Consider the following 12,251-nt stretch of genomic DNA (forward strand, 5'->3'; position numbering starts at 1 on the left):
TGTCCCTGCTGAGGAAAAGCAGGTCCAAACCATGATGCTGCCACCACCATGTTTGCCAGTGGGGATGGTGTACTCAAGGTGATGAGCTGTGTTGCCTTTACGCCAAAGATATCGCTTGGCATTGTTGCCAAAAAGTTCGATTTTGGTTTCATCTAACCAGAGCACCTCCTTCCACATGTTACATTTGGTATCTATATGCTTGAATCATGATATGTGGGAAAAGGTTGAAAAGTTCCAGGGGGCCGAATACTTTCGCAAGGCACTGTATATTCAAAACCTTTGACTTAGTTAATTTTAAAATTAGACAAAACTGCATATTTTTTTTAATTCCAACATCAAGATAGGGAGAGATACAATTGGGTTAGTAATGAAGAATAATAGATCATCTGAATAAGCTGTGATTTTGTAAGAGATGTTTAATCTTTAGACCCGTAATATCTGGATTGGACCGGATACACTGAAGGAATGGCTCAAGAGTAAGGATAAAAAGGGGAGAGAGGAGGCAGCCCTGCCGAGTGCAATTTGCAATTGGAAATTTCTTGGAGAAAACACCATTCACCCGCACACAGGTGGAGGCAGGGCCGCCATCAGGGCATTACTGAACTGACTGGCGTATGGGGCCCGGTGGGCAGAAGGGGCCCGCATCGGGCCCCGTCTCATCTGCTCTCCAGGCCCCTACCGGCAGGTTAAACCGGGCCCTTAGTGGCACTGTGGCGAGAGCGCGCTTCAGCTGCATGGAGGGAGGTTCGCCCGCCGCAGGAGCACGGCCAGGTAAGAAGAGCTTTTTTTTGAGAGCGGCGAGTCGGGGGGCCCGGGGCAGATTGTGAGACATGAGGACAGAATGCTGGACACGGGGGGCAGAATGCTGAACATGGGGCAGAATGGTGAACATGGGGGCAGAATGCTGGTCATGGGGCAGAATGTTGGACATGGGGGCAGAATGCTGGACATGAGGGCAGAATGGTGGACATGGGGCAGAATGCTAGACATGGGGGCAGAATGCTGGACATGGGGGCAGAATGCTGGACATGGGGGCAGAATGGTGGGCATGGGGGCAGAATGGTGGACATGGGGGCAGAATCCTGGACATGTAGGCAGAATGCTGACATGGGGCAGAATGCTGGACATGGGGGCATGACTAGAGACACTGGGGGCATGACTGGAGACACTGGGGGCAGGATTGGAGACAGATGGGGCAGGATTGAAGACAGATGGCGCAGGATTGGAGACAGATGGGGCAGAATGGAGACACGGGGCATGATTGGAGACACAGGGCAGGATTGCAGACATGGGGGCATGACTGGAGACATATGGGGCAGAAAGGAGATACGGGGCATGATTGGAGACACAGGGCAGGATTGTAGACATGGGGGCATGACTGGAGACATAGGGGGCAGAATCGAGATACCGGCATGATAGGAGACACAGGGCAGAATGTAGATATGGGGTATGATTGGAGACACGGGGCAGGATGAAAGACATGGGGGCATGATTGGAGACACTGGGGGCAGGATTGGAGACAGATGGGGCAGGATCATGGGGCAGGATGGATACAATGGAAACAGATGGGGCAGGATGGGGAGATCATATGGGGCAGAATGGATGCTCATGAGGGCAGGATGGGAGAACATATGGCTGAAGCCAGGAATGAGACACACAGGGGCTAGGATGGGGAATATTATTACCATAGGGGCTAATTAAGGGATATTATTACTGCAGTGATGTATTTATTTTATTTTTTGAGTATACTGTTTTAAATGGGGGGTGGTCCTGTTACTGTGTAGAGTGATACTATGTCGGCTATTTTTATTCATGTGGTGTAATGTAGAAGTTGGGAAAAATTAATTAATGTGTTCTGCAACCGGAGCTCGAGAACTGTTATTTCCTGCAGAGACGAGCCCCGGCTGGAAGAAGTGATGGCGGTCTGTGCTGGATGAAAGATGAAAAACAAAGATGAAGGACTTCACCTAGAGACGTCACTAGTGAGTCAGTCTGTTACCTATACACTGACACTATACACTGTATACTATATACAGCGGTCCTGTGTATAATGTCACCAGTGATCACTGTATTACCTGTACACAGACACTGCATACTAAGTACAGATCTCCTGTGTATAATGGTACTTATGGTGATAGTATTGTATTTTATTTTTATTACTGATCAGTATTGCAGTTTTCGGTCACTATGCGGTGGTAATATGTGGTCTGGACATGGTGTTTCTGTATTTGTCCCTTGTATGTGCTATTTGGTCACTTTGTGGTGGTAATATGTGGTCTGGTCATGGTGCGGTGGTATTTGTTCCATGTATGCGATATTATTCGGTCACTGGTGGTAATATGTGGTCTGGTCATGGTGCGGTGGTATTTGTTCCTTGTATGTGATATTATTCGATCACTGTGGTGGTAATATGTGGTCTGGTCATGGTGTAGTGGTATTTGTTCCTTGTATGTGATATTATTCGATCACTGTGGTGGTAAAATGTGGTCTGGATATGTTGTAACGGTATTTATTTGTTGTATGTGATATTATTGGTCATTTTAAAAATTGAAAAATAAATAAAAATATGCCTAAAGTGTATTGCATATTTTAACAAATATTTAGTAGGTTACAGTAGAGTAGGGACTGACCAAAAGTGTCTACCGTGTTATGGTGGCGGCTTAAAAAATCTTTTGGCCAAAACAAAAGCTGCCGGCTATATGTGTGATCTGGTGAAGGGAACTGTTAATGTGTGATAGGTGAGAAGTGGAGTTTTTCCAAGAGAGAGCTGTGGGACTGTGGACAGTTTAAGGGGTGGAGGCGGGGCTGGGGTGGAGCCTGGGTGGAGTCTCAAGTGTGCCCAAAAAATTTTGCCAGTATGGGGCCCCGAAATTTCTAGTGGCAGCTCTGGGTGGAGGTACAATAGTACTATAGAGAGAACCAATCTACTTTAACAAGAAGCTCTTCAACCCAATAGATTTCAACACCTCCTCTATGAACACCCAGTTGACCCGATTGAAGGCCTTTTTGGCATCTGTGGATAAATGCATCAAAGGAGTGTAATCTAATTTGGCTCTATAAATGAGATTCAAAGCCTTATTGGTGTTGTCCCTCAATTCTCTGCCGGACATAAATCCTGCCTGGTCAGGGTGAATAATGTCTCTGAACAAGGGCGCTAGTCTGGTTGCTAGAATCTTGGTAAAAAGTTTCAAGTCTACATTAAGTGAAGACATTGGGCGATAGCTGGAGCACTACTTTATGCATAACCGTAATGTTGGCAATTAGTAAATCTTTGGGAAGTGGAGATACCAAGCAAGCAGATATATTATTGATAGGAGACAAGAAGGGAGAGAATAAGTAGGAGTCAAGTTTTTTGTAATAGATCAGAGGGAAACCATCTGGACCTGGAGCTTTAACTGAAGGAGATTTCTTGACTGCAGTTTTAACCTTCAGCTCAGAGATAGGACTCTCTGGGGATTTTGGCTTAGTTTTTGTGTTTACATTTTTCACTGTTCATGTTTGATGCCAAATAATCTGTTGTTCTAATTATCCAGGTTATTACAGGCATCTATATGTATAGGATATTGCCTTTTTTTACCTGTATGTAAAAAATTGTATTTTACATGGAAAATAACAGATTTTGTTTTTGCAGTGGAGTCTTTTTACTTTTTGTTATTTTTTTTCGCACATTTTTCATTCATATATTTTTCACAAAATTTATTCCACAAGCAAAAATGGATCTCTGGGGAACATTTATTTTTACTTTACTGATATTTTTTCCTCCACTGTTACTGTGGCATCTATGGAGCCCCAGTTACAGGAAAAAACATTACTTTGACTTGAGTCAAAGGCAAAATTGATGTGATCAACAGGACCTACATATTGTAAGCATCAACGTTGCACGATGTATCTGGCGAAATAAAAGACAGAAGGAGTACCGTAATTAACCATTAAGATTGGAGAGATTGCAGGAGCAGGCAGGAGCTAATCCCAAGCCACAAATTTATGAAAGCTCAACGTTAAAGCCCAGAACAAAGCGTTAGTCAACAAACAGAACAAGGATGGGAACGGCAAGTATCCTCTTTCTATTACTTACACCCAAAAGTAAATTGACCAGACATACAAATTAGGCAGTGCTTATGGACTAATGCCCCTCAGCGAGAGGTAGAACTCCTGAAAGTTTAAATTAAGATTATGCAAAAAAAAAAAAAACATCAAGAGATAAATTCTACTCTCATGAAATGTGTTAACTTGACCCACAGTGATTGGAATTGAATTTTTATTACAGGGAGATAGTGGCTTCAGTTTTTTTTAAGGGACACATCAGCAGCAGTTTTACTGTACTTAAGGGACACAGTTTTTTTTTTTTTTTTAAATCTCCGCAGACTGTGGCCTAATTATTTATTTTTTAATGGGGGGGGGGGGGCAAAGTCTATAATCATAATTGGAATAATGAGGGGTTGGTTTATTTGGGGTCTTTTGTTGGGTACATTGGTATTCGGGGGACACGGGGCATATTGTTCAACAAGTTTTTATTTTTTAGCGACACGTTGCAGGGAATATTCAGGGACACTATGTAGGGTAGATTTGTTTTTAGAGCATCAGTGTGCAGTATTATTTTTTTTAAAAGGCTCTATTTAACATTGTTATTTTCAGAGACTCTGTGTGAATCTGCGAAAAAAGCCGAGGAACTGAACATGTGTGGGTGGTGAACTCTGCAGAGATGAGTTATAGCTGGGAGAAAACTCGATCAAGAAAATAAATAGAACAACTCAGATAAGAGAAGATGTCACCTGTAAGTGTTTATTCCGCCTCAGTGCGCTTCTGATCAGTACTGTGCTGAAGGTACTGTCTTGAGAGTGATGATTTGAGATTACAATCTTGTTTTGTATGCAAATTGCCTCTTCAGAGAGAAAGAGGACTTGAACTCTATATAGGGCCACCTGTTGGAAGTAGGAATCGTTACTTCCAACAGGTGGTACTATATAGAGGTCAAGTCCTCTTTCTCTCTGAAGAGGCAATTTGCATATAAAATTTCCCAGAGGAGCATTGTATGGCGAATAAACCCCCTTACCTTGACAAGCCAGACCTGGTACGTCACTCTCCACAAGGAGAAGCCTTACCCCTTAGACCCCAATCTTGTGTTGGAAACCAGAGCTTCTAGCCTAACTTTTCCACTCTTAAGATAATACTAAGAATGACAACTTGGAGCCTATCAACACCACCACCATTGATGCTAAATCCCAAGATATGTCTCTACATACAGTGTCCTCCTTTATTATGTATGGCGCCATAACTTATTACATAATGAATAATTATCACTGAGAGGCCATGTAAGAACCAGGGAGATGACAGGTAGACACAATGGGGGACTTCTGGTAATTGTATGACATAAAAACAATATGTAGTCTACCGATCTATACATACTAACCCTGTGACTGCGTGGATCATGAGGCTGTGGCACAGACAACTGTGATGAAAATGCGCTTTTGACAACTGAGTTACTCAGTGCTGTAAGTCCATGACACATATTGTCTGTTATGGTTCTGAAAGCAGAAATGTCCCCAGAAGACAGTAATGCTTCCCTATAAAACAATATATTGAAGAGTGAATACAATCAGAAGTCAGATTGCATGAGAATTACCAAACACATTACATGAAAGCTACTTAACCAATAATTAATTTGCACAAAACTTTTATTTTTCTACATTATCGTGCACAGAAATTACTATTTGAGATAAAGGCCTGCAGCACATCTGCTCCAGTGCAGACACATCTACTATATAATTGTCTAAGGGTCACTTCCGTCTTTCTGTCTGTCACGGAAATCTGAAGTCGCTGATTGGTCATGGTCAAACGGCCACGACCAATCAGCGACGGGCACAGTCCGGCCGCGAAATGGCCGCTCCCTACTCCCCTGCAGTAAGTGCCCGCTCCATACTCCCCTCCAGTCAGCGCTCACAAAGGGTTAATGGCAGCGTTAACGGACCGCGTTATGCCGCGTTGTAACGCACTCCGTTAACGCTGCTATTAACCCTGTGTGACAAACTTTTTACTATTGATGCTGCATCAATAGTAAAAAGATCTAATGTTAAAAATAATAAAAAAATAAAAAATCATTATATACTCACCTTCTGTCGGCCCCTGGATACAGCCCAGGCCTTTCCCGCTCCTCGCGACGCTCGGGTCCTTGCATTGCGGTCTTGCGAGATGATGACGTAGCGGTCTCACGAGACCGCTACGTCATCATCTTGCGATACCGCAATGCACTCTTGGGACCGGAGTGTCGCGAGGAGCATCGGTAAACACCTCGCCTGGATTCGGGGGCCGACGGAAGGGGAGTATATAACTATTTTTTATTTTAATTCTTTTTTTAACAGGGATATGGTGCCCACATTGCTATATACTACGTGGGCTGTGTTAGATACTGCGTGGGCTGTGTTATATACTACATCTCTCTGCTATATACTATGTGGGCTGTGCTATATACTACGTGGATGTGGTATATATTACCTGGCTGGACAATATACTACATCGCTGTGCTCTATACCGCGTGGGCTGTGTTATATACTAAATGGCTGTGTTATATACTACGTCTCTGTGCTATATACTACGTGGCTGTGCAATATACTACGTGGCTGTGCAATATATTACGTGGCTGGGCAATATACTACGTGGCTGGGCAATATACTATGCGTGGCTGTGCTATATATACTACGTGGCTGTGCTATATACTACGTGGCTGGGCAATATACTATCTTGCTGTGTTATATACTGCATGGGCAGTGTTATATACTATGTCTCTGTGCTATATACTACGTGGCTGTGCAATATACTACGTGGCTGTGCAATATACTACGTGGCTGGGCAATATACTACCTGTCTGCGCTATATACTACGTGTCTGTGCTATTTACTACGTGGGCTGTGTTATATACTACGTGGACTGTGTTATACGCTACTTGGCTGTGCTATATTTCTCTGCTGTATCTGTGCATCATGAATCGTGGTATGTGTTAAAGAGGGGGGCCCACGGAGACTCTTTGGCCCGGGGCCCTCAAAAACTAGGAGCCGGCCCTGGCTTCACTGATTGGTCATGCCCGGCCGCGAACAATCAGCGACAGGTGCAGTCCGCCCGCGAATTGGCACGGAATTTGAACCACGCTTCGCCAATTGGTCGCGGCCGGCCGAATCCTGTGTATAAATTGTATTATTCTGAAAACTTCATAAATAAACTACATACATATTCTAGAATACCCAATGCGTTAGAATTGGGCCACCATCTAGTGCTCCCATATTGAGCTTTACTGTAACATGTTGTGTAGGATCAAACACCATCTAGACATGCTGTATTAACTAGCCTGAATTTTTGCAGTGATTATATGGACATTGATGGCAATGGTGATTTAAATACACACTATTTTAACAGCAAAGAAGTCTGATAAAGAGAAAGACAATCTAGACTTTGGGTCAGTCACTAAAAAAGAAGGTAAAAAATATTTTTTTTCATATCACTGATGTGCATTAAATTGCCTTTAAATAATGATTTTATTAGTTGTCCTTTCAACAGCTGATTACTGTGAACGGGTAAAGCTGCATACCGAATTAAATAGCGCACAGCCGCATCAAACTGCAGGATCATGACTTCACGTCGTAGCAATAACAAGGCGGCTACTTCTTTTGGATCATTAGGGCTGTGGAGTCCATCTATTAACTTTTGTAAGTCCTGTAGCTCAGCACCTGTAAAGAATATGGAGGTTTTATATGAGACCCTTCCCATTGTACTGAAGTAAATACAAACTTGTATAGAGATTAATATGTTTGGCTTATTTATTCTACATATTTCTGGAATATATAACATTAGTAGTCAGATCTTAATTTCGAGAGAGTACTGCAATTTTTGGGGTCACTTTTTAAGAAACATGCAATTATATTGTTTGTGAATTTGGTTAAGTCAAGCTATAGTAAGAAAGATAAGGGGTCTGGGCCATAAGTAACAGTTAAAACAGATGATAAAGGTTTAACTGTTGAGGGTCCAACTGCTGACACCACCCGATCAGTCAATTAGGGGCCCAAAGTCAGCTGTGGGAATGATGAGATACTGAGCATGTGCGGCCACTGCTTTATTAAATGTCTATAGACTGTTAATGCAGAGTTAATGGAGCAGAGGTCGCACATATAGGGAACTCCATTTTTCTTAAGGAAAAAGAGAAAAATAATATTTCTTCAAATATACTCAATTGTGTGTAAATGTAGAAATATGAAAGCCATTCTATCCTTATGTTTCCAGAAAATGTAAGATTGTGTATACGAATACTTGTAAAAACAAAAACTAGTGTCTATATCTAGAAAAGTAGAGTCATGCAGAAATTGTTGTACCAGAGGACTTACTCCTCGAATTATATAGTTCTAAGTATAAATTATGGTTTACTTCAAATGCAATGTATGGGAAAAGACAGGTGATGATCGGTAGTAACACACATTGATCAGGCAAATATGACATGTCATGTACTCAGGCACGGACTAGCCCATAGTGAAACACGGGAATCCCCCAGTGTGCCCCTGTGCAGATCTTGGCCCCCAACCCCACTGTATGGGCAGTACTTGGCATAATTCACTTGATTCACTCTGTACAGAAAAAAGCAGCATCTCATCATTCATTAACTAAACTACCAAGTTTATTATTATATAGAGATATAGGTATATTTGTGAACGAGGGTAAAGTAATATTTGTATGCAGGTGAAAAGTGCGCCCCCCAAAGTCAATATTATTGGTGGGCCCTTGGCACTCCAGTCCGACACTGCATGTACTCATCAGGAGTACAGACAAGTGGAGTCCGTGGTAACAGATTGTACCCTCATTTATTTGTTTAGTAGGTTGTATGAGTTTTCCTGTGGTAAAAATCTCTGAAGTTCACTGAATTAATTTGACTGTTAGATACGTCAGAAAATTGGAGACTTTTTCAGTTAGGCCGGAGTCACACTAGAGAGGAATACAGACGAGTGCTGTGTGATAAAAAAAATTGCATAGCACTCGGCCCATTGTTAATCTATGGGGCAGCTCCCATCCTCCGTTGTTTTCTCGGCTGTATTACACGTGCAAGAGACATCGCACCATGCTGTGACTTGCACCGTATTACGGCCGAGACTCGCCAATGAAAGTCTATGGGTGCGAGAAAAACTTGCACACCACACGGATCATCAGTGTGACTTGCCTGAAATACGCACCGGTGTCCTTTAGAAAAGCCGGCAATTCAGTGTGGTGTAATGTAAAATCACACTTACAGGGGAAAATAGGATAGATAAAATAAATGTCTACACATAGTATAGGTAGATATATACACTGCTTAAAAAAATAAAGGGAACACTAAAATCCCACATCCTAGATATCACTGAATTAAATATTCCAGTTGTAAATTTTTATTCATTACATAGTGGAATGTGTTGAGAACAATAAAACCTAAAAATTATCAACGTAAATCACAACTAATATCCCAAGGAGTTCTGAAGTTGGAATGATGCTCAAAATCAAAGTGGAAAATGAAGTTACAGGCTGATCCAACTTCAGTAGAAATGCCTCAAGACAAGAAAATGATGCTCAGTAGTGTGTGTGGCCTCCACATGCCTGTATGACCTTCCTACAATGCCTGGGCATGCTCCTGAGGAAGCGGCGGATGGTCTCCTGAGGGATCTCTGTTATGATCTGGTGGTTAAGGAGCAACATGGGACGAGCTCTGAAGGAAGTGGTACCTGTACTGACCGCAGTCCCTAAGCTCAAAACAACACTAGAAGTAGCCGTGGGATGCTCCTAACACTCCCTAGGCACCTCGTCACAGCCTGAGAACTAACTACCCCTAAAGATAGAAACAGGAAAACTATCTTGCCTCAGAGAAAATCCCCAAAGGATAGATAGCCCCCCAAAGTAATGACTGTGAGTGGAGAGGGAAAAGACATACACAGAATGAAACCAGGATGAGCACAGGAGGCCAGTCTAGCTAGATAGATAGGACAGGATGGAATACTGTGCGGTCAGTATAAAACACTACAAAAAATCCACACAGAGTTTACAAAAATCTCCACACCTGACTAAAGGTGTGGAGGGTAAATCTGCTTCCCAGAGCTTCCAGCATCACTGAATTAATTCATACTGACAAGCTGCACAAACATAGAAAGCACAGAACGGATAAGTCCACAACCTGTGGAAAGAAAAGAGCAAGCAAGGACTTAGCTTTGCTGAACTGGTCAGGATAACAGGGAAATCCAAAGAGATGTGAATCCAACCAGGAACCATTGACAAGTGGCACAAGCTGAAGGAAAGAGCCAGGCTAAATAGCCGAGCAGAATAGACAATCAGTGGAAGCAGCTGCTGACAGCTAAATCCAAGGAGCAGCCATTCCACTTAAAACCACCGGAGGGAGCCCAAGAGCAGAACTCACAAAAGTGCCACTTACAACCACCGGAGGGAGCCCAAAAGCGGAATTCACAACAGTACCCCTTCCTTGAGGAGGGGTCACCGAACCCTCACCAGAGCCCAAAGGCCGATCAGGACGAGCCAAGTGAAAAGCACGAACCAAATCGGTGGCATGAACATCGGAGGCAACAACCCAAGAATTATCCTCCTGGCCATAACCCTTCCACTTGACAAGATACTGAAGCCTCCGCCTCGAAAAACGAGAATCCAAAATTTTCTCAACCTCATATTCCAACTCTCCCTCAACCAACACCGGGGCAGGAGGATCATCTGAGGGAACAACGGGCACCACATATCTCCGCAACAAAGATCTATGGAAAACATTATGAATGGCAAAAGAGGCTGGAAGAGCCAAACAAAAAGACACCGGATTAATAATTTCAGAAATTTTATAAGGACCAATAAACCGAGGCTTAAACTTAGCGGAAGAAACCTTCATAGGAACATGACGAGAAGACAACCAAACCAAATCCCCCACACGAAGCCGGGGACCAACACACCGACGGCGGTTAGCAAAACGTTGAGCCCTTTCCTGAGACAACGTCAAATTGTCCACCACATGAGTCCAAATCTGCTGCCGCCTGTCCACCACAGAATCCACACCAGGAAAATCAGAAGGCTCAACCTGTCCAGAAGAAAAACGAGGATGAAAACCAAAATTACAAAAGAAAGGTGAAACCAAAGTAGCTGAACTAGCCCGATTATTAAGGGCAAACTCGGCCAACGGCAAGAAAGCCACCCAATCATCCTGATCAGCAGACACAAAGCATCTCAAATAGGTCTCCAAGGTCTGATTAGTTCGCTCAGTTTGGCCATTAGTCTGAGGATGAAACGCTGAAGAAAAAGACAAATCAATGCCCATCCTAGCACAAAAGGCCCGCCAAAACCTAGAGACAAACTGAGAACCTCTGTCAGACACAATATTCTCCGGAATGCCATGCAAACGAACCACATGCTGAAAAAACAATGGAACCAAATCTGAGGAGGAAGGCAACTTAGGCAAAGGTACCAGATGGACCATTTTAGAGAACCGGTCACAAACAACCCAGATAACAGACATCCTCTGGGAAACAGGAAGATCCGAAATAAAATCCATGGAAATATGCGTCCAGGGCCTCTCAGGGACCGGCAAAGGCAAAAGCAACCCACTAACGCGGAAACAGCAAGGCTTGGCTCGGGCGCAAGTCCCACAGGACTGCACTAAGCACGCACATCGCGCGACAAGGAAGGCCACCAAAAGGACCTAGCAACCAAATCTCTGGTACCAAAAATCCCAGGATGACCAGCCAACACTGAACAATGAACCTCAGAAATCACCTTACTTGTCCATCCATCAGGAACAAACAGCTTCCCCACTGGACAGCGGTCAGGCCCATCAGTCTGAAATTCCCGAAGCACCCGCCGCAAATCAGGGGAGATGGCAGAAAGAATCACCCCTTCCTTAAGAATGCCAACTGGCTCAAGGACTCCAGGAGAATCAGGCGAAAAACTCCTAGAGAGGGCATCAGCCTTAACATTCTTAGATCCCGGAAGATACGAGACCACAAAATCAAAACGGGAGAAAAATAGGGACCATCGAGCCTGTCTAGGATTCAGCCGCTTGGCCGACTCGAGGTAAATCAGATTCTTATGATCAGTTAAGACCACAACGCGGTGCTTAGCTCCCTCAAGCCAATGTCGCCACTCCTCAAACGCCCACTTCATAGCCAACAACTCCCGATTGCCGACATCATAATTGCGTTCCGCAGGTGAAAACTTTCTGGAAAAAAAAGCACACGGTTTCATCAAAGAACCATCAGAAT

At 43.5% G+C, this 12,251-nt stretch overlaps 1 protein-coding gene across 1 annotated transcript in view; it reads right to left on the reverse strand.

The window, feature by feature from the left end:
• The window catches only part of LOC138637737 (uncharacterized), a 383,106-nt gene that overhangs the window by 143,829 nt on the left and 227,026 nt on the right, over window positions 1-12,251 (reverse strand). The window contains exons 34-35 of the mRNA XM_069726649.1: window positions 7,580-7,718; window positions 5,411-5,564 (exon numbers count right to left, since the gene is read on the reverse strand). Coding sequence (XP_069582750.1) covers window positions 5,411-5,564; window positions 7,580-7,718 — 293 coding nt within the window. The remainder of the gene's footprint in view (window positions 1-5,410; window positions 5,565-7,579; window positions 7,719-12,251) is intronic.

The sequence above is a fragment of the Ranitomeya imitator genome, chromosome 5 (assembly GCF_032444005.1).
Source record: "Ranitomeya imitator isolate aRanImi1 chromosome 5, aRanImi1.pri, whole genome shotgun sequence".
NCBI classification, from domain to species: domain Eukaryota; kingdom Metazoa; phylum Chordata; class Amphibia; order Anura; family Dendrobatidae; genus Ranitomeya; species Ranitomeya imitator.